Genomic DNA, 26,007 nt, shown 5'->3' with positions numbered 1-26,007 from the left:
TAACGCTCATTCCTTCGACAATAAACCCGAATCCGACCATCACCCCTGGTGAGACAAACCTGCGACTCGTCAGTGAAGAGCACTTTTTGCCAGTCCTGTCTGGTCCAGCGACGGTGGGCTTGTGCCAATAGGCGACGTTGCCGGTGATGTCTGGTGAGGACCTGCCTTACAACAGGCCTACAAGCCCTCAGTCCAGCCTCTCTCAGCCTATTGCGAACAGTCTGAGCACTGATGGAGGGATTGTGCGTTCCTGGTGTAACTCGGGCAGATGTTGTTGCCATCTTGTACCTGTCCCGCAGGTGTGATGTTCGGATGTCCCGATTCTGTGCAGGTGTTGTTACACGTGGTCTGCCACTGCAAGGACAATCAGCTGTCCATTCTGTCTCCCTGCAGCGCTGTCTTAGGCCTCTCACAGTACGCACATTGCAATTTATTGCCCTTACGAATTATATTTGAAAGACAGGGTCCTGAAAAAGGGACATTTCTTTTTTTTGCTGAGTTTATATTTTGCATAGCAATTGGCAAGCTTGCTCTAGCCCTTCACTCGTTGGTACCAAAACATGTATCGCAAACAGACACTGTAACAAGCAATGGGCCATGACCTCCTTTATAGAAAAAACATGTATACAAAAACCCATAATACAAAAGCCCATAATATAGACCATCAGAGCCAAGGAGAGTACCAAAATAGATACAGATAGATCTACCAAAATAAAGGCAACACCAACATAAAGTGTCTTAATAGGGCATCGGGCCACTGCGAGCTGCCAGATCAGCTCCAATGCACATTGGCATAGATTCTACAAGTGTCCGGAATTCTATTGGAGGGATGCGACACCATTCTTCCATGAGAAATTCCATAATAGGGTGCGTTGTTGATGGTGGAAAACACTCTCAGGCGCCACTCCAGAATCTACCATAAATATTCAAAACACACACACACACTTTAAAATCCCTATGCTCCTTTGAGACCCCTCTTTAAAAGTCACTGTGCTATGGAGTAGTCCCTTCAAAGTCACTGTGCCATCTTCTAGCCATGGTAGCCAAAAATAATGGACAACTGCACTTTTTTTTTTACATTTCCCTAAGCATGATGGGATGTCAATTGCTTAATTAACTCAGGAACCACACCTGTGCGGAAGCACCTTATTTCAATATACTTTGTATCCCTCATTTACTAAAGTGTTTCCTTTATTTTGGCAGTTACATGTAAATTGCCTGGTAAATTCTGATCTACATTAATTACCTTATCTTATTTTCTTCATTCAGTGTCATTCGTCTGTCCCCATATGTAAACGTGCCAAGACAAACGTCAAGGATTAATCCACTGACTACATTCTAAATAAATGGTATGGGGATGTACATATTATATAAATGATAAGGCCTCAACAGCTTTGGCCCATCCTATGTCAACTAAAGCTCCTATGAACAGAAAGTGCACAGTCTATAAGAGAAATAAAAAAAATGGCTTGGAAAGGCAGTGGTAAAGAAATACCCAAAATACAATTCTATAAGTGCAATTCTTTTGACAAACAAAAGGGAATGGGGGTTGATCCAGTTGTGAGACTACATTAACCTCAACACGGCAGAACTCCAGTCGAGTGTCTTATCGGACCTGGAGAGCTACAGATGAGTCTAAACTGTCCACTCAAAATAAGAGTAAAAGCAGAGCCATACTGTAGGTGAGTATGATGTCACAGTCTGTCTGGATATATTTCTCTGGATAAAACAGTGCCGAGGGGAAAGAACAGAAAGATGCATAGAAGCAGAACTCAAACTCAGGGCCTGTACCCCAATCACTCAGAACAAAGGGAATGTTTTGAGAGAACCAAATTATTTACCAGACAAAAGACATACAATCCATAATATAAATTATTCAAAGCCTGGATTAAATACTAAGGGATTTTGATTGTTAATCCCAACCCATCCTCTGCTTTTTAGAGAACGGGAATTTTTGTGAAGATTGGTTTTGTTTTTCAAAAGGTCGTTTTTTGCTCAACAGTTTGATGAACAGTAGCAACATACAGTATTGCTCTGTATGAGTGGGCAGGAAAGTAGGTACCATCATGAGCAATGTGAGACACAGCTGGGCTTTACCATCCCTCACTAAGGTCAAAGTTCACAGTCAAAACCCAGGGTCATATTCATTAGGGCACACTGTAGCAAAAAGTTTAAAAACAAATTGTGCTAAGGAAAACCATCAGGGTGTACATTCCCGTTTAAGTTAGTTTTTCTTCCATTTGTTACCCAATGAAAATGACCCACGACTAAAAGACAGTAGGGTATTTTTCCACCATCTACAGTAGCTCAATGAGCTAAGTCTTTTACAGTTTATAGTCTTCCTGGTCTCTGGTCTTCTCTGGACTAGTTCTGTCCTGGTAATTCCTTGGGTTGTTGTAGGAGACCGAGAGTGGGGGTGCGCTGGTGTTTGGCGTGGCCACAAGGGAGCTGAGCTCTGGGGCGTATGACTGCAGGCCCAGTTGCTTGTTGTCCTTGAGTTTGCGGACCACCACGCAGCAGAAGTCCTCGCTGTGACGGTGGCAGGTGTCAAGGAGCTGGCGGACCTTGGCAGTGTGCGTGGCCCGGTTCACCACCAGCTCGTAGTCCTCACGCATCAGGAGCGAGCACGCAAGCAGGGCGTCCAGGCTCTGGTTCAGGCAGGCCTCTGTCATCTTGGAGACAATTTCCTCGCGCCGTGCCGTGATCCAGCAGGCCATGGGGCCCAGCCTGGGGCCGAGGGGGTTCGATGGCAGGATGAAACCTGGGGAAGGTGGGGGCAAAGTAGGTATTATATGAGAGGTAATATACAGTGCCTAAAGAAAGTATTCACACCAAGACTTATTCGACAATTTAGATATTGTGTCACAGATCTACACACAATACCCCATAATGTCAAATTGGAATTTCGTTTTACATTTTTACAAAATAAATGAAATGCTTAAATTTCTTGAGTCAATAAGTATTCAATCCCTTTGTTATGGCATGCATAAATACGTTCTGGAGTAAACATTAGCTTTTTAAAAATGTAACCTTTATTTTACTAGGCAAGTCAGTTAAGAACAAATTCTTATTTTACAATGACAGCCTAACCTGACCAAACCCTCTCCTAACCCGCACAACGTTGGGCCAATTGTGCGCCGCCCTATGGAACTCCCGATCACTGCCGGTTGGAATACAGCCCGGGATCTAACCATGGATCGAACCAGGGTCTGTAGTGACGCATCTAGCACTGAGATGCAGTGCCTTAAACCGCTGTGCCACTCGGGAGCCTAATGTGCTTAACAAATCACATAATAAGTTGCATGGACTCACTCGTGTTCAGTAATAGTTATTAACATGACTTGAATGACTACCCAATCTCTGTACCTCACACACAATTATCTGTAAGGTCCCTCAGTTGAGTAGTGAATTTCAAGCACAGATTCAACCACAAAGACCAGGAAAGTTACCTATTGGTAGAGGGGTAAAAAAATAACAAAGCAGACACTGAATATCCCTTTGATCATGGTGAAGTTATTAATTACACTTTGGATGGTGTATCAAAACACCGAGTCTCTACAAAGATTCAGGCGTCCTTCCTAACTCAGTTGCCAGAGAGGAAGGAAATCGCGCAGTGATTTCACCATGAAGCCAATGGTGATTTGAAGTCAGTTACAGTATAATGGCTGTGATTGGAGAATGGATCAGCAACATTGTATTTACTTCACAATTCTAACTTAATTGACAGAGTGAAAAGGAAGCCTGTACAGAATACAAATATTCCAAAACATGCATCCTGTTTGCAACAAGGCACTAATGTAATACTGCAAAAAATGTGGCAAAGCAATTTTATTTTTGTCCTGAATTTAAAGTGCTATGTTTGGGGCAAATCCAATACAACACATTACTGAGTACCACTCTCCATATACATTTTCAAGCACAGTGATGGCTGCATCATGTTATGGGTATCCTTGTAATCGTTAAGGACTGGGGATTTTTTTCAGGATAACAAAAATAAATGAAAAACACAGGCAAAACACAGGCAAAATCCTAGAGGAAAACCTGGTTCAGTCTGCTTTCCACCAGACACTGGAAGATTAATTCACCTTTCATCAGGACAATAACCTAAAACACAAGGCCAAATCTACACTGTCGTTGATTACCAAGTAGACAGTGAATGTTCCTGAGTGGGCGAGTTACAGGTTTGAATTAAATCTACGGCAAGAACTGAACATGGTTGTTTGGCAATGATCAACAACCAATTTATCAGAGCTTGAAGAATAATGGGTAAACGTTGCACAATCCAGGTGTGGAAAGCTCTTAGAGACTTACCCAGAAAAACTCACAGCTGTAATCGCTGCCAAAGGTGCTAAATCCCACCCTGTGCAACTGGGTCCTGGACTTCCTGACGGGCCACCCCTAGGTGGTGAAGGTAGGAAACAACACCTCCACGTCGCTGATTCTCAACACACGGGCCCCACAAGGGTGCGTGCTCAGCCCCCTCCTGTACTCTCTGTTCACCCATGACTGCATGACCACACAGGCCTCCAACTCAATCATCAAGTTTGCAGACGACACAACAGTAGTAGGCCTGATTACCAACAATGACAAGACAGCCTACAGGGAGAGGGTGAGGGCCCTGGCGGCGGAGCAAAGAAAATATCCTCCCCCTGAAACATCAACAAAATGAAGGAACTGATCATGGACTTCAGGAGACAGCAGAGGGAGCACGCCCCTATCCACATCGACGGGGCCGCAGTAGAGAAGGTGAAAAGCTTCAAGTTCCTCTGCGTACACATCACTGACAATCTGAAATGGTCCACCCAAACAGAATGTGGTGAAAAGGCGGAATAGCGCCTCTTCAATCTCAGGAGGCAGAGAAAAATGTGGCTTGGCCTCTAAGATCCTCACAAACCTTTACAGCTGCATCATTGAGAGCATCCTGTTGGGCTGTATCACCGCCTGATACAGCAACTGCACCACCCGCAACTGCAGGGCTCACCAGAGGGTGGTGCAGTCTGCCCAACGAATCACCGGGGGCACACTGCCTGCCCTCCAGGACATCTACAGCACATGAAGGCCAATGTCACAGGAAGGCCAAAAAGATCATCAAGGACATCAACCACCCGAGCCATGGCCTGTTCACCCCGCTACCATCCAGAAGGCGAGGTCAATACAAGTGCATTCGGAAAGTATTCTAAAATTGATTACATATTTTCCCCCCCTCAATCTACACACAATACCCCATAATGACAAAGCAAAAAAATATATATTTTTTGCAAATGTATAATGTACAGAAATACCTGATTTACATAAGTATTCCGATCCTTTGCGATGAGACTCAAAATTGAGCTCAGGTGGATCCTGTTTCCATTGATCATTCTTGAGATGTTTCTACAACTTGATTGGAGTCCAACTGTGGTAAATTCAATTGATTGGACATGATTTGGAAAGGCACACACCTGTCTATATAAAAAGGTCCCACAGTTGACATTGCCTGCAAGAGCAAAAATCGAGCCATGAGGTTGAAGAAATTGTCTTTAAAGCTCAGAGACAGGATTGTGTCAAGGCACAGATCTGGGGAAGGATACCAAAAAATGTGTGCAGCATTTAAGGTCCCCAAGAACTCAGAACTCAGTCCCCAAGAACCTCCATCATTCTGAAATGGAAGAAGTTAGGAACCACCAAGAGTTTTCCTAGATCTGGTTGGTCGGCCAAACTGAGCAATCTGGGGAAAAGGGCCTTGGTCAGGGAGGTGACCAAGAACCCAATGGTCACGGTAGGGACTTGGAGACTAGTCATGATCGAGGGAAAGATGAACGGAGCAAAGTACAGAGAAATCCTTGATGAAAACCTTTTCCAGAGTGCTCAGGACCTCAGACTGGGTTGAAGGTTCACCTTCCAACAGGACCACAACCCTAAGCACATAGCCAAGTCAATGCAGGAGTGGCTTCTGGACAAGTCTCAATGTTCTTGAGCGGTCCAGAGCCCGGACTTGAACCCAATCTAACATACCTGGAGTGACCTGGAAATAGCTTTGCAGTGACACTCCCCATCCAACCTGAGCTTGAGAGGATCTGCATAGAAGAAATGGGAGAAACTTCCCAAATACAGGTGTATCAAGCTTGTAGCGTCACATGATTTGAGGCTGTAATCGCTGCCAAAGGTGTTTTAACAAAGTACTGATTAAAGGGTCAGAATACTTATGTAAATGTGATATTTCAGTTATTTATTTTTAATACATTTGCAAAAATTTCTTTTTTTATGCTTTGTCATTTTGGGGTATCGTGTGCAGATTGATTTAATACATTTTAGAATAAGGCTGTAACGTAACAAAACGTGGAAAAACTCAAGGGGTCTGAAACATTTCTGAATGCACTGTACATAAATTCATCAAAAAAAGAAACAGCCCTTTTTCAGGACCCTGTCTTTCAAAGATAATTTGTAAAAATACAAATAACTTCACAGATCTTCATTGTAAAGGGTAGAAACACTGTTTCTCATGCTTGTTCAATGAACCATAAACAATTAATGAACATGCACCTGTGGAACGGTCTTTAAGGCACTAACAGCTTATAGACCGTAGGCAATCACAGTTATGAAAACTTAAGACACTAAAGAGGCCTTTCTACTGACTCTGAAAAACACCAAAAGAAAGATGCCCAGGGTCACTGCTCATCTGCGTGAACGTGCTTTAGGCATGCTGCAAGGAGGAATGAGGACTGCAGATGTGGCCAGGGCAATAAATTGCAATGTCCGTACTGTGAGACGCCTAAGACAGTGCTACAGGGAGACAAGATGGACAGCTGATCGTCCTCGCAGTGGCAGACCACGTCTAACAACATCTGCACAGGATCGGTACGGCCGAACGTCACACCTGCGGGACAGGTACAGGAGGGCAACAACAACTGCCCGAGTTACACCAGGAGCGCCCAATCCCTCCAGCAGTTCTCAGACTGTCCGCAATAGGCTGAGAGAGGCTGGACTGAGGGCTTGTAGGCCTGTTGTAAGGCAGGTCCTCACCAGACATCACCGGCAACAACCTCACCTATGGGCACAAACCCACAGTTGCTGGACCAGACAGTACTGACAAAAAGAGCTCTTCACTGACGATTCACAGATGTCTCACCAGGGGTGATGGTCGGATTCGCGTTTATCGTCGAAGGAATGAGCATTACACCGAGGCCTGTAATCTGGAGCAGGATCGGTTTGGAGGTGGAGGGTCCGTCATGGTCTGGGGCGGTGTGTCACAGCATCATCGGACTGAGCTTGTTGTCATTGCAGGCAATCTCAACGCTGTGCATTACAGGGAAGACATCCTCCTTCCTCATGTGGTACCCTTCCTGCAGGCTCATCCTGACATCACCCTCCAGCATGACAATGCCACCAGCCATACTGCTCGTTCTGTGCGTGATTTCCTGCAAGAAATGTGGCCATGGCCAGCAAAGAGCCCGGATCTCAATCCCATTGAGCACGTCTGGGACCCGTTGGATCGGAGGGTGAGGGCTAGGGCCATTCCCCCCAGAAATGTCTGGGAACTTGCAGGTGAGTTGGTGGAAGAGTGGGGTAACATCTCACAGCAAGAACTGGCAAATCTGGTACAGTCCATGAGGAGGAGATGCACTGCAGTACTTAATGCAGCTGGTGGCCACACCAGATACTGACTGTTACTTTTGATTTTGACCCCCCCCGCCCTTTGTTCAGGGACACATTATAACATTTATGTTAGTCACATGTCTGTGGAACTTGTTTAGTTTATGTCTCAGTTGTTGAATCTTGTTATGTTCATACAAATATTTACAGATGTTAAGTTTGCTGAAAATAAACGCAGTTGACAGAGGACGTTTCTTTTTTTGATGAGTTTACATACATATATACTGAACAAAAATATAAACGCAACATGCAACAATTACAATTACACTTCATAGAAGGAAATCAGTCAATTGAAATAAATGCATTAGGCTCTATTCTATGGATTTTACGTGACTGTGAAGGGGTGCAGCCATGGGTGGGCCTGGCTCCCTAGTGGGTGGGCCTATGCCCTCCCAGCCAATCAGAATTATTTTCTTCACAAAAGGCTTTTATTACAGACAGAAATTCTCCTCAGCACCCACCCACCCTCCTCAGATGATCCCACAGGTGAAGAAGCCGGATGTGGAGGTCCTGGGCTGGCGTGGTTACATGTGGTCTGTGGTTGTGAGGCCGGTAGGAAGTACTGCCAAATTCTCTAAAACGACGTTGGAGGCAGAAAATTCTATTCTCTGGAAACAGCTCTGGTGGACATTCCTGCAGTTATGCCAATTCCTGCATGCCAATTGCATGCTCCCTCAAAACTTGAGACATCTGTGGCATTGTGTTGTGTGACGAAACTACACAAATTAAAGTGTAATTTTATTGTCCCCAGCACAAGGTGCACCTGTGTAATGATCATGCGATTTAATCAGCTTCTTGATATATCACACCTGTCAAGTGGATGGAAATGCTCACTGATAGGGATATAAACAAATATGTGCACAACATTTGAAAGAAATAAGCTTTTTGTGCGTAGATTTTTTATTTAAGCTCATGAAACATGGGACCAACACTTTACATGTTGCGTTTATATTTTTGTTCAGTGTATTTCTTAATTCCAGTCTTCTACTTTTAGATTTGTGTGTGTTGTTCTGAATTGTTAGATATTACTGTACTGTTGGAGCTAGAAACACAAGCATTTCGCTACACCCGCAATAACATCTACAAAATGTGTATGCAACAAAAAAAGGTAAATCTTTGATTAAGATTTTCTACAAAGTATTGACTCAGGGGTGTGAATACTTATGTTAGCGAGATATCAGTATTTTAGTTTCAATAAATTTGCAAAAATGTTGAAAGACATGTTGTTTTCACGTTGTCATTATGGGGTATTGTGGATTAAATCTATTTAATCCACTTTGGACTCAGGCTGTAACAACAAAATGGTGAATAACTCAAGGGATATGAATACTTTCTGTAGGCACTGTAGGTAGTGAGACTAGGAGGGCGTAATGTTAGTCATGTTGTAATTTGGTTGTGAACTTCTATTACCTAGCTGTGGTTGGTATGGCTGTGACTTCAGGGTGAGGTTGTCCAGGTGCGTCACACACTCCGTCTCAGGCAGGCCTGGTTTGAGGGGAATATTGAGGTTATTCAGGGGCCTGGCACTCTGGGGGTAGTCGTTGAGGTTGTAGTCCTCTGGGGTCTGCTTTCTGAGGGGCTCCAGGTTGTGGGACATGAACGACGTGGGGGATACTTCTAGGAGGGATGAGAAAGAGGGGTTGGGGGGGAATGGGAGATGAGGAGAGATGGGCATCAATCAGAGGAGGCTCCTCCAGGGAAGAAGAGGAGGATATTCTCCTCATTAACTTGAGGAAAGATGTATCTATTCAAAGTCTTTTCAAAAGAGTATACAACTCAGCAACAGACTGGTACTCAGGAAACTCTTCAGCAGTCATTTGCAGCTGTCAATCACAGTACAGGAAAGGAGGTAGGCTTACCTTTAAAAGGTGGGGCATTGGTGCTAGTGAGGGAGCTCGGTCGGAAGATGTCCGTGTCCTGGGAGGAGCAAGACCCAGAGCCAGAGCTTCCCTATGGCAGTGAGAGAAGGACGGTATGAAAATCTGGTTACCACTCCAATCTACTACACCTTCCTAATATTGAGTTGTTCCCTCTTTTGACCTCAGAACAGACTCAATTGGTTTTGGCATTGACTCTACAAGGTGTTGAAAGCGTTCCATAGGGATGCTGGCCCAAGTTGACTCAAATGCTCACAGTTGTGTCAAGTTGTCTGGATGTCCTTTTGATGGTGGACCATTCTTGATACACACGGGAAACTGTTGAGCGTGAAAAACCAGCAGCGTTGTAGTTCTTGACACACTCAAACCGGTGAGTCTGGCACCTACTACCATGTCCCGTTCAAAGGCACTTAAATATTTTGTCTTGCCTATTCACCCTCTGAATGGCACACATACACAATCCATTTCTGAATTGTCTCAAGGCTTAAAAATTATTTTTTATCCTGTCTCCGCCCCTTCATCTACACTGATTGAAGTGGATTTAACAAGTGACATCAATAAGGAATCATAGGTTTCACCTGGATTCACCTTGTCAATCTATGTCATGGAAAGAGCAGGTGTTCGAAATGCTTGTATTATTGGTTGAAATTATGTTGAATTTAAGATTTGATTTAGACACATGCTATTTGGCCTTGTTTCAATGTTGATAGTGCAATGGAATGTTGAAATCAATGTCATTGTTTCAACGTCATGCCATCAACCTAAATAAATATGTATCTTGAAATATAAGGAGAAGGCACAGTCCAACGACTCCTGCCTGAACAGTGACTCCTGTTATGAGGGGTAATGCACTTAAGTTAGAATTGGTCTACCATCCAGGAGTGTACCATACAGATGCCTACCGCTATAAAAACCTGATTAGCTTTGGTAACAAACAAGCTGTGTATGTTTCAGTTATCATGTCAACACATTCTGACATTGATCAGCTTCCATATTCATTTGCGTATTCTACCTAAATAGCATTGACTAGTTGAAAGTAACACACTTTTCTTACACAAGCTGTATGTAAATTCAGAGTGAGTTTGGGTTTATGTAGGCTACATTGACATCGGATTTGTCCAACAAAGGACACCATCATTTTATCGAGTAGCTAGGTATACTGTCATTCATCCATGGTTGACTGGATCTTTGGGAGTTTAGAAGTAGTTACTATTAGCCTTATAAATAGGATGCCAAATTCATTATATTTATAATACACTTTTATCTTTTGATATTGTCTTGTATATGAAGGATGTTAGTTGATTTCACATTTTATCTGCAAGTTATTAATATGTTGGATTCACATTTCCATCAAAAAAATGAAGTTGAAGAATATGAATATATCAAATCAAACTTAATTTGAAGTGCATTGAAAGTTTGATTTAGTGCCATTTAGTACATTTTGTTACATTACAGCCTTATTCTAAAATGGATGAAATTGTTTTTTTTGTGTGCAAATGTATTAAAAATGGAAATATCACATTTACATATTTACATTTACATCAGACGCTTTACTCAGTACTTTGTTGAAGCACCGTTGGCAGCGATTACAGCCTCGACTCTTCTTGGGTATGACACTACAACCTTGGCACACCTGTATGTTGAGTTTCTCCCATTCTTCTCTGCAGATCCTCTCAAGCTCTGTCAGTTTGGATGTGGAGCGTCGCTGCACAGCTATTTTCAGGTCTCTCCAGATGTTCGATCGGGTTCAAGTCCCGGCTCTGGCTGGCCCACTCAAGGACATTCAGAGACATGTCCCAAAGAAACTCCAGCGTTGTCTTGGCTCTGTGCTTAGGGTTGTGGTACTATTGGAAGGTGAACCTTCACCCCAGTCTGAGGTGCTGAGCAGGTTTTCATCAAGGATCTCTCTGTACTTTGCTAATTTCATCTTTCCCTCTATCCTGACTAGTCTCCCAGTCCCTGCCACTGAAAAACATCATCACAGCATGATGCTGTCACCACCATGCTTTAGGGATGATGCCATGTTTCCTCCAGGCGTGACGCTTGGCATTCAGGCTTGGTTTCATCAGACCAGAGAATCTTGGTCTGAGAGTCTTTAGGTGCCTTTTGGCAAACACCAAGCGGGCAGTCATGTGCCTTTTACTGAAGAGTGGCTTCCGTCTGGCCACACTACCATAAATGCCTGATTGGTGGGATCTGCAGAGATGGTTGTCTTTCTGGAAGGTTCTCCCATCTCCACAAAGGAACTCTGGAGCTCTGTCAGAGTGACCAACGGGTTCTTGGTCACCTCCCTGACCAAGGCCCTGCTCCCGTGATTGCTCAGTTTGGCCGGGTGGCCAGCTCTAGGAAGAGTCTTGGTGGTTCCAAACTTCTTCTTTTTTAGAATGATGGAGGCCACTGTGTTCTTGGGAACCTTCAATGCTGAAGACATTTTTTGGAACCCTTCACCAGATCTGTGCCTCGACAGAATCCTGTCTCGCAGCTCTACGGACAATTCCTTTGATCTCATGCCTTGGCTTTGGCTCTGACATGCACTGTCAACTGTGGGACCTCATATAGACAGGTGTGTGTCTTTCCAAATCATGTTCAATCAATTGAATTTACCACAAGATGCACCTGAACTCAATTTCGAGTCTCATAGCAAAGGTTCTGAATACTTATGTAAATAAGGTATTTCAGATTTTATATTTGTATACATTTGCTAAAATTAGCTTCTTTCTCTCAAATTTTGTGCAGAAATGTATTTTACATCCCTATTAGTGAGCATTTCGCCTTTGCCAAGATAATCCATCCACCTGATAGGTGTGGCAAATCAAGAAGCTGATTAAACGCCATGATCATTACACAGGTGCACATTGTGCTAGGGACAATAAAAGGCCACTCATGCCCTCCAAGGACCACTCATTTTTTTTGTTTTTTGTTGTCATTTACAAGATGCCCATTTCCAGAGCGATGTACAGTAGCGAGTGCCTACATTTTCATACTGGTCCCGTGTGGGAATCAAACCCACAACCCTGTTGTTGCAAGTGCCATGCTCTACCAACTGAGCCACACGGAACCAACACCCCTGCCTAGCCATGTGAAATTCATAGATTAGGGCCATATGAATTTAATTCAATTGACTGATTTCCTAATATAAAATGTAAACTCTGTAAAATCGTTTAAATTGTTGCGTTTAATATTTTTGTTCAGTATAATATACACAGTACCCGTCAAAAGCTACTCATTACAGGTTTTTTCTTTATTTTTACTATTTTCTACATCGTAACACATATGGAATCATGTAGTAACCAAAAAAAGTGTTAAACAAATCAAAATATATTTTATATTTGAGATTCTTCAAAGTAGCCACCCTTTGCCTTCATGACAGCTTTGCACACTCTTGGCATTCTCTCAACCAGCTTCCATGAGGTAGTCACCTGGAATGCATTTCAATTAACAGGTGTGCCTTGTTAAAAGTTAATTTGTGGAATTTCTTTCCTTCTTAATGCGTTAGAGGCAATCAGTTGTGTTGTGACAAGGTATGGGGGTATACAGAAGATGGTCTTTTACCAAATAGGGCTAAGTCCATATTATGGCAAGAAAAGCTCAAATAAGCAAAGAGACACGACAGTCCATCATTACTTTAAGACATGAAGGTCAGTCAATTCGGAAAATTTCGAGAACTTTGAAAGTCTCTTCAAGTGCAGTCACAAAAACCATCAAGCGCTATGATGAAACTGGCTCTCATGAGGACCGCCACAGGAAAGGAAGACCTAGAGTGTCACGCCCTGACCTTTGATATCTCTGTTGTCTATATATTTCGGTTAGGTCAGGGTGTGACTAGGGTGGGTACTCTAGTGTTATATGTCTAGGGTTTTGTATGTCTAGGGTTGTTGTAGGTCTAGGGGTTTTGTATTTCTATGTTGGCCTGTTATGGTTCCCAATCAGAGACAGCTGTTTATCGTTGTCTCTGATTGGGGATCATATTTAGGCAGCCCTGTTTCCCACGTTCTGTTGTGGGATCTTGTTCTATGTTTAGTTGTCTGTCTGCACTACTCATATTAGCTTCACGGTTTGTTTTGTTATTTTGTTCGTTTGTTCAGTGTTCGTTTTTATAATAAAGAAGAATGTACGCTTACCACGCTGTGCCTTGGTCTCCTCCTTACAACGGCCGTGACATAGAGTTACCTCTGCTGCAGAGGATAAGTTCAGTAGCTTTAACGGCACCTCAGAGTTCAAGTAACAGACATCTCAACATCAACTGTTCAGAGGAGACTGCTTGAAATCAGGCCTTCATGGTCAAACTGCTGCAAAAAAAAACACTACTAAAGGACACCAATAAGAAGCTTGGGCCAAGAAACACAAGCAATGGACATTAGACCGGTGGAAATCTGTCCTTTGCTCTGATGAGTCCAAATTTGCGATTTTTGGTTCCAATCGCCGTGTCTTTGTGAGACGCAGAGTAGGTGAACGGATGATCTCTGCATGTGTGTTTCCCACCGTGAAGCATGGAGGAGGAGGTGTGGGGGTGCTTTGTAGTGCATTGACTGCTTTCAGAATAAGTTTCCCTCCTATGGCTCTCACAACTTGAACGCGCCTCGAGAGGAATATGTATCTCGCATAAAACACACAACCTCAAGCCGACTAGGTAAACTATTCTACTATGGTGTTGTCTGTTCTTTTAACAATGTTACATGGCAAAAATAGTAGCACTGGAAAGATATATCCTGAGTGATAAAGTAGAGGCTTTGAATTACTTATCCAGCAGCTAGAGTTCGCTACATACAGCTGTCTGAGTTGAGCGCTGCTGTGAAGTACATTATAAACTATTTAATTCCCTTCACCTGAACATTGGAGTTTCAGCAACACTCATGCATGTCAGTTCTGTGCACACTTCATAACTGAGAAAATCGAATATTTGAGAATACATTTGTATTCTGTCTGCATTAAGCTGTGTCATCTCCAAACCAAACCAGCCCCCCCCCCCCTCCAAGAGATTTTTATTGATCTACACCGTTCTCAAAAACGACCTCTCCAGAATCTATATGACGGAAATCCATTGCAGTGACAGAACATTATCCCTGTGAATGGTGCCGTTTTAAAGGTCAATGTACTCACTTGCCAGGGACTGGGGTTGTCCTTCAGAATGTTTAAAGACTTCTCCTCCCTCCCCTTCTCACCCGCCACGGGTGTGGCAGAGTAACAGCCCGCCCTCCTCATCAGCTAGAGAGAGAGGGGGATGAGAAAGAGAGAGAATATGATATATGATGCCACAAACAGATGCAAATCACTGTGTGCATTTTCTTCCACCTCTAATGTTGAAGAATAAAGTAAAAGTGGTGACGGATTATTTCTACCTAAACGTCAAGTCATCCATTTGTCTCTCTGTTCGTCATTTGTCGAGTCATCTATTTCAAGCCATATCACGAATCACGACGCTGCAAACCCCGGTCAGGTCTGATGTCATCAAATTTTGTGCAACGAAAACCTTTCGCAATACACACATACAGTGTTACTTGAGTCATACTGAATGACTTGGAACTCTGTATGTATATTGGCAAGCGTATTTGCACTGCCAAACTGTTTTCCTCGTGACCTGTGTCCTGTGCAGTCTCGCACTGACTGACCTTTGACTTCTTGACCTCCAGCACGGCCTCCAGGATGTCGATTTCATCAAACCTCCTCAGCATTGGCTCCAGCTCTATCACACACACTACACAAGACAGGGAGAGGTGGTTATGGCTCTGTAGCTTTCAGGGTCAAATGTATACTTGCAACACCTACATAGATAATACATTGATAATACATTGAAACATTGCATTAGACATGTTGACCAAGGAAGGTTTCAGCTCCAAGTAACAAGGTAAGGTGACAGTGGCAGATCCAGAATCAGACAGAACCTTAACTAACCATTTGGGTAAGGAAAGCACCAAACTGATCTGAGATCTGTGTCTAGGGGCAACTTCATCCTATGTTAAGGTAATGAGTTGGAGGTCATGGCTCTTACAAATTAATTGAGGTCAAAGGTTAGCGCTTGCAAGCTAAAATATGATTTGAACGATGCAGCAACACCGATCAGCAGCATCAGCTTGTTGGCCTGCCCAGGTTCCTGGAGGGAAGTGGACTGGGTGTGAGGGGATGGAGAGGCTCGCCTCATAGGGGGCTTCTCCGGACTACTGCCGAGGTGTGGTGGTCTTACTGCCGCCGAAGCATCACCCAGGTGGGTGCTACACTTCTTGTGGTGGACGATCCAGCCTAACTACAAAGGAAGAGCTGTGAACGTCGAAGACGACGAGGTGCCCGATGAAGACCTCTGGGGCCTGTCTGTCAGATGATCTCTACCTCCCTGCTGCACCATCAATGCTCTCTCCCATCAAGATACTACTTTTCCAAACTGCATCTGAAGTTGTGGAAGACTATTGCCCAAGAATTCCCTTATTTGATTTAACCTCTACGGACCACCCATCCCGGATTTGGGATCATTCTCATCAGAAACGCTGACTAGCATAGCCTAGCCTAGCGCCACAGGGATATGTGACTGAGTTTCTACTTGTAATGAAAAACGCTATATAAAATAAATATATTATTATTATTATGTCTCTTACTGAGAAAGCAGGGCCGTTCGTCAGGGTTGGCGGTCCAGCCGCAGATCATGAGGTTGATGAGTGACTCCCTGCTGGGGATGTCCCCTGGCAGGTAGTCCAGGCCTATGTCGGGACGTATCCCACGCAGTACGCTGAACATGACCTGCATGGGGTTGGTCACCTCTGTACAGAAAACACACCAATTCTCACTCAGTGTTTTAGTTCCGAATGAAGATTTAATATCACTTGAGGATGGAAATCCCACCACTGCCACCAACTATATTTGGTCTTTGTTTTTCCTTTTTTTCGAGCATGCAGAGGACCAGAAACGTCAACTCATGAGTTTGGTATACGTCACTGACCACAAACACAGTGAGGTCATGTGGCTAATCTATATGTATGGAAGCATAAAGCTGACAAAATTCATTTTGAATGAAGCTACAGTATATGCTTCCACAAAAGTGAGGTCATTAACATCCATGATTCTTATACAGAACTAATGTTGGCAAATGCAATGCATTCGAACAGTAAAGAAAGCATCTGCACAATGAATTACCTTCAAATGGTATCCGCCTGGACAGCACCTCCCACATAATGATAGCGTAACTAAAAACAGGAACATAAAGAAAAACAGGAACCTCACGAAAAACAGTCTTATTTGGCCCACAGTTAGAATAGCAGCCTCTGGGGACAAAAAAAACCATTATGTCAGATGAGTTGGCATTTCCCTTAAAAGGGAGGAAGTCACAAATTTTATTTCCTCAGTCTTACACCAACACATTTTCCAGTGACAAAATGACTCAGTCAAAATGACAGCTGTTCATGTCCCAAAAGCCTCAGTGAATGTAAATCAGAGGTTAGGGGAAGTTGAAAGGCTAGTGTCATATCTGTTCTCTACATTTCCTTTTTGACATGTTCGCTCTAACAAAGGATTCATTTAAGGGGGTGTTCATCTAGAAAAGGGCATGCTCCTTATAGTCAATTACTGAGATGAAATTGAAATTGGAGCTTAACACAAAGCACCTCACTGTTTGCTCCTTGAGGAATGTGGTCCGATTTACCGTAGGCTAAGTAATAGACATGCCTTGAAGATTTACCGTAGGCTAAGTAATAGACGTGCCTTGAAGATTTACCGTAGGCTAAGTAATAGACGTGCCTTGAAGATTTACCGTAGGCTAAGTAATAGATGTGCCTTGAAGTACAGAGACTTCTCTTAAAAAGTTATGTCAAAAATCCCTAGCTGGCTGACACACTTCTGCTCCTCTCCCTTTAAAAAGATATGCTGAGAATGTTGTGGTTGTGTTGTAAAGTGGTGGATCACCACAGAAAGACTGCTCAACTTCCAGAGAAACATCTTTTCTATTCAAATTTCACCCACATTTCAAATTGTGTTTCACTCACATAGGCTTTGGTTATTGTCAGTCATTATTAGTGCAAAAAAAAATAAAAAAATAATTGAGTAGATCTAGATCTGGGATCTAGGTTTTATATTACACATTGAATCATGAAGGCACCTTTAAGACAGTGGTCTGAAGAAATGTTAATATTCTTCCTCGGTAGCCCGGATGTCATATCACTTCGTACTTTAGCCTAGTGCTCAGTTTTTCATTGTCATGCCAGAGATGCTCTATAAAGCACAAACAGAACTGGCAACATAGCTATAACTCACAACCTGGTTCTGGTTGGCTGTTTAGCCTTTAGGCTCACCTGTAGATGTCGTGTTTGACGACGGTAGAGCGGCTCTTGGAGGGTTCGTACTCCTCTGGGGGCATGTAGATGATGGTGCCCCCCATCTCAGGTGGCTTGGATCCCGAGCCTTTACTGATCGACAGCTGGTGCCACTTAGACATGCCAAAGTCTGCTATCTGGACAGACATGTACATTACATTTGAGTCATTTAGCAGATGCTCCTACCCAGAGAGACTTACAGTTAGTGCATTCATCTTAAGATAGCTAGGTGAGACAACCACGTATCAGAGTCGTAGCCCTAGGTACACGTTTCCTCAAAGATGTTGTCAACAAAGTCAGTACTGGTAGGAAAAGACAAGTGTAAGATCGATGTCTTATTTAAAGATACTCTTTGAAGGGTTTCAGACGTTTCCAGAAGATGGGCAGGGACTCTGCTGTTCTAGCATCAGGGTGGAAACTGGTTATAACATTGGGATGCCAGGACAGAGGAGAGCTTGGACGGGGCTGAGTGGGAGCTGCCCTCCTGTAGGGGTGGATGGGCCAAGAGACCAGATGTGGCAGAAGAGTACTCAGGTTGGGGTGTAGACAACAATGACAACAAGCTGTTGGAGAGCTGGGTCGTGTGCAGTAGGGCACACGTAAACAAACAGCGAAAAGTGAAAATCAATGTTCTTATTGGACATGTAGTCCAAGTAGTACCTCCCCGTTTCGCTCAACGTTTTCTCCCTACAGAACACAAGCCTGGACTTCCAAAAAGTCACTGACAATCAGACTAGCCAAATATGTAGGTCTACGTTAGGGGTCTCCAACATTTTCTAGAATGAGATCTACTTTTAAAATGTTGCGAGCTACTTAGTATTTTTCGCTTTTCCCTCTCAAAATTACAATTGTCTATTGAGAAACAATGAAATTCAATATTCTGAGCCTATGTAATGCTTAAATCACATCAAAAGACCATTTTTGAGGCCTGGAAGAATAACATTTTGATTTGAGTGTAATACCCCTTTAATTGCGCATTTTGCGAGAGAGGAATGTGCTGGTATAGTAATGTTTTTTCCTGCTGCATATGTCATGACAGAGTTTGCAAACAAAAGCCCAGGTAAACATTTCATTGAGGAGATTAAGTCTTTCTGTCTACCCAGAAGACAATCATCATTGTCGCTAACTGGCTACACAACGTGAATAATAGACAAAACACGCGCACCACACAGACTTACATGCTGACTCGCGTGCGTGCGATTGCGCGCATGTTGATTTTGTCCACCCACACCAGACACGATCAGGACACGCAGGTTGAAATATCAAAACAAACTCTGAACCAACTATATTATTTTGGGGACAGGTCGAAAGGCATTAAACATTTATGGCAATTTAGCTAGCTAGCTTGCTGTTGCTAGCTAATTTGTCCTGGGATATAAACAGAGTTTATATCTACTCTGACAATTAATCCACAGATAAAAAGGTAAAAGTTTGTTTCTAATAAACTCTCCTCCTTCAGGCTTTTTCTTCTTCTTTGGACTTTATATGGTGGTTGGCAACCAACTTTAAGGTGCATTACCCCTACCAACTGGTCTGGAGTGTGGACCTCAGTTCATCTTTAAAATCATACTGTATGCTCCTAAAAACCAATGAGGAGATGGCACATGGGTATACTGTATGCTCCTAAAAACCAACAAGGAGATGGGAGAGGCAGGACTTGCAACGCGTCATGTGTCACAAATAGAAGAAATTTCTATTGTAGCGCCTGGCTACGCAGACGGTCGTTGACGCGCGCGAGCAGTGTGGGTGCAATGATTGAATAACATGTATGTGTAAATGCACACGCGGCGCATGCGGTGTGGTCAGCATGGTACAGGGGCAATATTACTAGAAATGAATGGTCAGATATTGTGTTACGTTTGACTTTTAAGCCAATTGTGACTACCTAGGGCTGCAACAATGTCAACGTGAATTTGATTGAATAGTAGCCCGGGAGCTTGAGGTGTCTGATACTTGTGAGATTAATATGACAGTTACGGTGGAACATGTAAAAAATATATTCACTTTCAGAATTGTTTGGCAAGCTACTCATACCGGAGGGGGCTGCAAGCTACTGGAAGCTCGCGATCGACCTGTTGGAGACCACTGGCCTAGGGTATTTGTCAGTGGCATTGGAAAGTGGAGTTGGTACACAACCAAATTAAATCTGGGCCACGGAAAAAGCAAACCATGCAATAATCTGAGTACGGCGCTCAGAGACCCAACAAGACAAAAAGATATCCGCCATATTGTACAGTCAACAGAAGTCAGAAATAACATGATAAATATTCACTTACCTTTGATGATCTTCATCAGAATGCACTCCCAGGAATCCCAGTTCCACAATAAATGTTTGTTTTGTTCGATAATCTCCATCATTTATGTCCAAATAGCTACTTTTGTTAGTGCGTTTTGTAAACAAATCCAAAGTCATGAAGCGCGTTCACTAGGAGCAGACAAAATGTCAAAAAGTTCCGTTACAGTCCGTAGAAACATGTCAAACAATGTATAGAATCAATCTTTAGGATGTTTTCAACATAAATCTTCAATAATGTAGAAAAGCATTGGAACGGGAGCTACCTCTCACGTGAACGAGCTTCACGAGTTTGTGGCACTCTGCCAGACCTGACTGAGGCCTTATGAGCCCCTCCTTTACAGTAGAAGCCTCAAACAAGTTTCTAAAGACGGTTGACATCTAGTGGAAGCCTTAGGAAGTGCAACATGACCAATATCCCACTGTATCTTCAATAGGGAATGAGTTTTAAAAAATCTACCAACCTCAGATTTCCCACTTCCTGGTTGGATTTTTCTCAGGTTTTTGCCTGCCATATGAGTTATGTTATACTCACAGACATGATTCAAACAGTTTTAGAAACGTGAGAGTGTTTTCTATCCAAATATACTAATAATATGCATATATTAGCAACTGGGACTGAGTAGCAGGCAGTTTACACTGGGCACCTTATTCATCCAAGCTACTCAATACTGCCCCCAGCCATAAGAAGTTAAGAACAAATTCTAATTTACAATGACGGCCTACCCAGGGCCAAACCCGGACGACACTGGGCCAATTGTGCGCTGCCCTATGGGATTCCCAATCACGGCCGGATGTGATACAGCCTAGATTCAAACTAGGGACTGTAGTGACACCTCTTGCACGGAGATGCAGTGCCTTAGACCGCTGTGTCCATGTGTGTGTGTTAACTATTTAACTGTACTAGAATGCTTAAAAGGCTGCAAAAATTTAAAATAACAGTTATCAGTTTTTTTGGCAAGGAAAATATTGGATATCGGTATCGGCCAAAAATGTAATGTCGGTGCATCACTAATTGAAACCATGAAGACAACTGTCATACTAAATGTAATTTAAAATGTAACAAATTGCCTTCGCAAACAGGGATTCAGAAGACTTTATAATGTGAGTCCAAGCTTAGTAAGACTGAGGTTGACACACACACACACACACACACACACACACACACACACACACACACACACACACACACACACACACACACACACACACACACACACACACACACACACCTTGATATGAAACTCTCCATCCAGCAGAATGTTCTGTGTCTTGAGGTCGTGGTGCAGGAGGGGTGGGGTCATGTTGTGTAGAAAGTTCACCCCCAGAGCTATCTCGTACAGGACACGCAGCCTCAACGACCAGGCCAGCAGGGGGTAAAGGTTATTCTACAGAGTGTGGGAGGAGAGAAGGGGAAAGAGTAAATGTGAAAAAAAGTCTACACAGAAGGCAGAGTGGAAATAGTAGGGTGAGGAAGAGAAAGTGAAGCAGAATGTATTGGTTCAAAAATTCGTCATTGGCTTTGATTCTACAGTGAAGAGGTTGACTCCGGGATGCTGGTCTTCTAGGCAGAATTGCAAAGAAAAAGCCATATCTCAGACTGGCCAATAAAAAGAAAAGATAAGATGGGCAAAAGAACACAGACCCTGGACAGAAGAACTCTGCCTCGAAGGCCAGCATCCCGGAGTGGCCTCTTCATTGTTGACCTTGAGACTGGTGTTTTGGGGGTACTATTTAATGAAGCTGCCAGTTGAGGATTTGTGAGGTGTCTGTTTCTCAAACTAGACACTCTAATGTACTTGTCCTCTTGCAAAAAAATGTGGGGCTCAAAACAGATGGCCCCACCTACCCTGAATGATGGGTCGCCACAATATACAATATTGTGCACCGGGGCCTCCCACTCCTCTTTCTGTTCTGGTTAGATCCAATTTACTCTGTTCTGTGAAGGGAGTAGTACACAGCGTTGTACAAGATCTTCAGTTTCTTGGCAATTTCTTGCATGGAATGGCCTTTATTTCTCAGAACAAGAATAGACTGACGAGTTTCAGAAGAAAGTTAATTGTTTCTGGCCATTTTGAGCCTGTAATCAAACCCACAAATGCTGATGCTCCAGATACTCAACTAGTCTAAAGGCCAGTTTTATTGCTTCTTTAAAATCAGCACAACAGTTTACAGCTTTGCTAACATAATTGCAAAAGGGTTTTCTAATGATCAATTAGCCTTTTAAAATAATTAACTTGGATTAGCTAACACAACGTGCTATTGGAACACAGGAGTGATGGTTGCTGATAATGGGCCTCTGTACGCCTATGTAGATATTCCATTTAAAAAATATACCGTTTCAAGCTACAATAGTAATTTACAAAATTAATTAACAATATCTACATTGTATTTCTGATCAATTTGATGTTATTTTAAAGGACCAAAAATGTGCTTTTCTTTCAAAAACAAGGACATTTCTAAGTGACCCCAAACTTTTGAACGGTAGTATATATATATATATATATATTTATTTATTTGTTTTGGGGGGGGGGGGGGTTGCAAAAAATGTGGGGCTCAAAACAGATGGCCCCACCTATCCTGAATGACGTGTCGCCACAATATACAATAATCACAGGTTTTTGGAGTACCACAGCCTCTTATAACGGACAGGTTTCTTCTGTATTGAGAAGGAAGAAAGTATTGCCAAGAAAAGGTTAGTCAAAAATATCCTGATTACGGCTAAAGAGCAGCCTATGCACAACCTCAGAGGAGCTTTAGCTCTGCAGCGGAGGTTTGTGTTTACATAGCATTGTGCCAACATTGCAGCACTTGCATTTCCCGTCCTAGTAGGAGCATAGCAGTAATCTGATACCAAAGCCTGAATTGTCAGTTTAAAATGTTGATTTTACCAGGTAAGTTGACTGAGAACACATTCTCATTTACAGCAACAACCTGGGGAATAGTTAAACGGGAGGGACAGGTTGGGAATTTAGCCAGGACACCGGGGTTAACTCTTACGATACGTGCCATGGGATCTTTAGTGACCACAGAGAATCAGGACACCCGTTTAACATCCCATCCAAAAGACGGCACACTACAAAGGGCAGTGTCCCCAATCAATGCCCTGGGGCATTGGGATCTTTTTTTAGACCTGAGAAAAGAGTGCCTCCTACTGGCCCTCCAACACCACTTCCAGCAGCATCTGGCCTCCCATCCAGGGATGGACCAGGACCAACCCTGCTTAGCTTCAGAAGCAAGCCAGCAGTGGGATGCAGGGTGGTATGCTGCTGGCTGCTTCAGTGGCTGCTTCTTCATTGAAAATGATAGTGTGGAACTCAGACTAGAACTGTTTGAAACGGTTGGAGAACAAATTCCACCCCATAGATTGATATGGCAAGAGACTCAGTCCCGGCTCCCTTGTTTATACACTGTTCTTACTAAGTGTATGTAGGCCTACCTTGTGAAGCAGCTGATCCAGAGAGCCATTGCTCATGTACTCTGTGACGATGCAGAAGAACTCAGGCTCATTGCACACGCCAAAGATCTGGATGATGTAGTTGAATCTGGCCTTGTGGAGCATTTCCGCCTCCTTCAGCAGGCAATTCCTCTCCCTGCAAACACAGTCATGATTAGATAACCTTTTGGCATTTACTGTCATGGTGTCATGATGGCACTTGGATTAACATTCCTATTGCTTTCTCATGTATATAGAGAAAGTACATTCGAGTGACATAAAAAATATTTATTTCACTGTCTCCCATTCATAGGGGCATGCATGAGAAGAAATCAAGGTTTCTACCACTCAGTTGCTGTTACTGATTGTTGACATAGCGTCATTGTCAGTCCAAAATTTAGACAGCAGCAGCATTCTATAAGGCAATCACAGGGGCCTCTGGATACATCAATCAACATCTAATTTGAGTAGGCAATGAGCCAGATAAAACCTAATGGCATAGTCCTACTTAATCTGGTAGAATGATTTGAACAAAAATACCTTTCGCCAACAGGAGAATCCAATTTCAGGCACTTGATGGCAACGGTGGCCCGCCAATCGGAATGCTGTGCCTTGAACACGCTTCCGAACCCACCTTTGCTCAGGTAATGCAAGTCCGTCAGCTTTTGATAGTGGATCACCGGTAGAGTGCTCGTGACACTACAAAGGTTCACAGAGCCCATGTGGTGCTGCTCCATAATTATTGTGAGCCTAGAAAAAGTTACTATTTGAAAGGCTTGTCCTTTGCCTAAAAAGAGAAAGGGGAATTGGGGGTTCCTGTTTACCGAAGAAATGAAAAACCCCTTGGTGGAGTGACAGAGCAGAGCATCGATTGATAAATTCTCCATTCAGAGTAGGTGAAATAGCCACCTCCCTTTATGACGTTTGACTCGCAGGCTTGATGAAATGCGCTCGCACTGCCAGTGTCCATGAATGTAGACGTCAAAAAATGTGTGACTTGAATTGTTGATAGAAAATGTACAGGTTGTCCACCTCTGTCAATGTGTCAAACTCTCTAGCGAGTAACGTTACGGTCCAACAACCTCACCACACCAAAAAAAAAAAAAAAAACGGCGACTAATGCGGAGTTCACGAGCTAGGCGAAACTGACATTTCCGACATGCTAACTTGTTGTAGTTATACACGTGCCGGCGTTCAACGAATCAACAAGTCGGACATTTCCGAGTTTCCTTGTTCCGACTAGCATCTAAACGCGGCATGAATCATGCTTGCTTGCAAGCTAGATAACGACGCGGTCACGGCCAACGATGTACTGTATATATAATGCATTGCTGATACTATGCATTGGCCATTGCGAGCCTTTGAAGCAACGGGTCGGCCATAATTGGCACTCCCCAGTATTAGCAGTCCTCCATGGGAATGAATGTTATTCTACAGTATTTAAATGACATGTTTCAAGGACAGAATTACGTGTATTTAAATATGTTAATGTTGTAGTGGGGACAGTAACATTAGTCATCTCAAAAAATCTATGAACATGTTTTTTTTTTACGCTCACATAATATATTTTAAAAGAATGCATTAAGGTGTCTGTAATATAATACATTTGGCAAAAACGAGTGCCAAGATGCAGGCACGGTGTCTTCAAAACAGCGTCCCATAAAAGTATTCTAGAGTAAATATAAATGATTAGTCACGGCATTGGGGCATGTTCTTCTTGACCCTGCAGAAGAAGTCCGACATGAGTTTACATTGTCTATGGGTAGGCGGCCTTTAGATTTCCGACACTTGTTCTGTTCTTATCTAATGCCGTGCGGTATAATTATCAAGTGGAAATATGCCGCAATATTTATCTTTCTCTAGCTGTTTTACATCAATATATTTTCTACAAAGCCAAGTACTGTAGTACTTTACTTAGGTTCATACCTCCCTGCAAAAAGCCATCCAAATAAACTTGATCGATCTTTTAAAACGCGTGTGTTCTAATCGAGTCACACACACACACAACACAAACTCTTGAAGTGACATGAATCGAAAAATCAAGAAATAAACTTTAGTTCTTCAATTCTTTCTTTAGCCAAAAGGATCATCATCTCCTACGTACGCCTGGGTGCAGAAGCTAGAAGGTACCGGTAGGCAAATGGAAATAACGTAACTTCCCCTGCCTAACCACAAGGTGGTACTGTAAACACACTTTCTGACAGGTAACTCTAGGCTGAACTGTTGCGTACAATGTTAGATATTGAATTGAAATGAAATGTGTTTGAGTTTACATCCCAATATTACACTTTATAATAATCTCTCGTGGACAGACTAAACATAACTGGTAGATCTGTCGGCATGTTTTGGGATGTGTGAGATTTTTGTATTTTTTAACTAGGCAAGTCAGTTTAGAAAACATTATTGTTTACAATGACAGCCTAGGAACAGTGCATTAACTGCCTTGCTGAGGGGCAGAACGACAGATTTGTACAT

The 26,007-nt window shown here is 43.0% G+C and overlaps 1 protein-coding gene across 1 annotated transcript; it reads right to left on the bottom strand.

Moving 5' to 3' along the window:
• Nucleotides 1–591: 591 nt before the first annotated feature.
• On the bottom strand, nucleotides 592–24,609 carry ripk2 (receptor-interacting serine-threonine kinase 2). The gene is made up of 11 exons (XM_055867467.1): nucleotides 24,073–24,609; nucleotides 23,536–23,689; nucleotides 21,329–21,484; nucleotides 17,783–17,940; nucleotides 16,632–16,681; nucleotides 16,097–16,258; nucleotides 15,119–15,204; nucleotides 14,610–14,714; nucleotides 9,492–9,582; nucleotides 9,043–9,249; nucleotides 592–2,761 (listed from the first exon to the last, which is right to left on the bottom strand). Exons 1-11 carry the CDS (start codon nucleotides 24,417–24,419, stop codon nucleotides 2,325–2,327), a joined length of 1,953 nt encoding a protein of 650 aa, XP_055723442.1. The 5' UTR covers nucleotides 24,420–24,609; the 3' UTR covers nucleotides 592–2,324.
• Nucleotides 24,610–26,007: the final 1,398 nt, after the last annotated feature.

The sequence above is a fragment of the Salvelinus fontinalis genome, chromosome 17 (assembly GCF_029448725.1).
Source record: "Salvelinus fontinalis isolate EN_2023a chromosome 17, ASM2944872v1, whole genome shotgun sequence".
Lineage (NCBI taxonomy): Eukaryota > Metazoa > Chordata > Actinopteri > Salmoniformes > Salmonidae > Salvelinus > Salvelinus fontinalis.
The sequence above is the reverse complement of the archived record's forward strand: the minus strand, read 5'-3'. Positions and strand labels throughout refer to the sequence as shown.

What these genes read in the sequence shown, in the direction of transcription:
- ripk2 (XM_055867467.1), bottom strand. Translation starts at nt 24,419, where the DNA reads ATGGAGAATTTATCAATCGATGCTCTGCTCTGTCACTCCACCAAGGGG. An exon ending in GATTCTCCTGTTGGCGAAAG is followed by an intron (nt 23,690 to 24,072) that starts GTATTTTTGTTC and finishes CTGTGTTTGCAG; the next exon opens with GGAGAGGAATTGCCTGCTGA. An exon ending in TGGAGGTCAAGAAGTCAAAG is followed by an intron (nt 14,715 to 15,118) that starts GTCAGTCAGTGC and finishes CTCTCTCTCTAG; the next exon opens with CTGATGAGGAGGGCGGGCTG.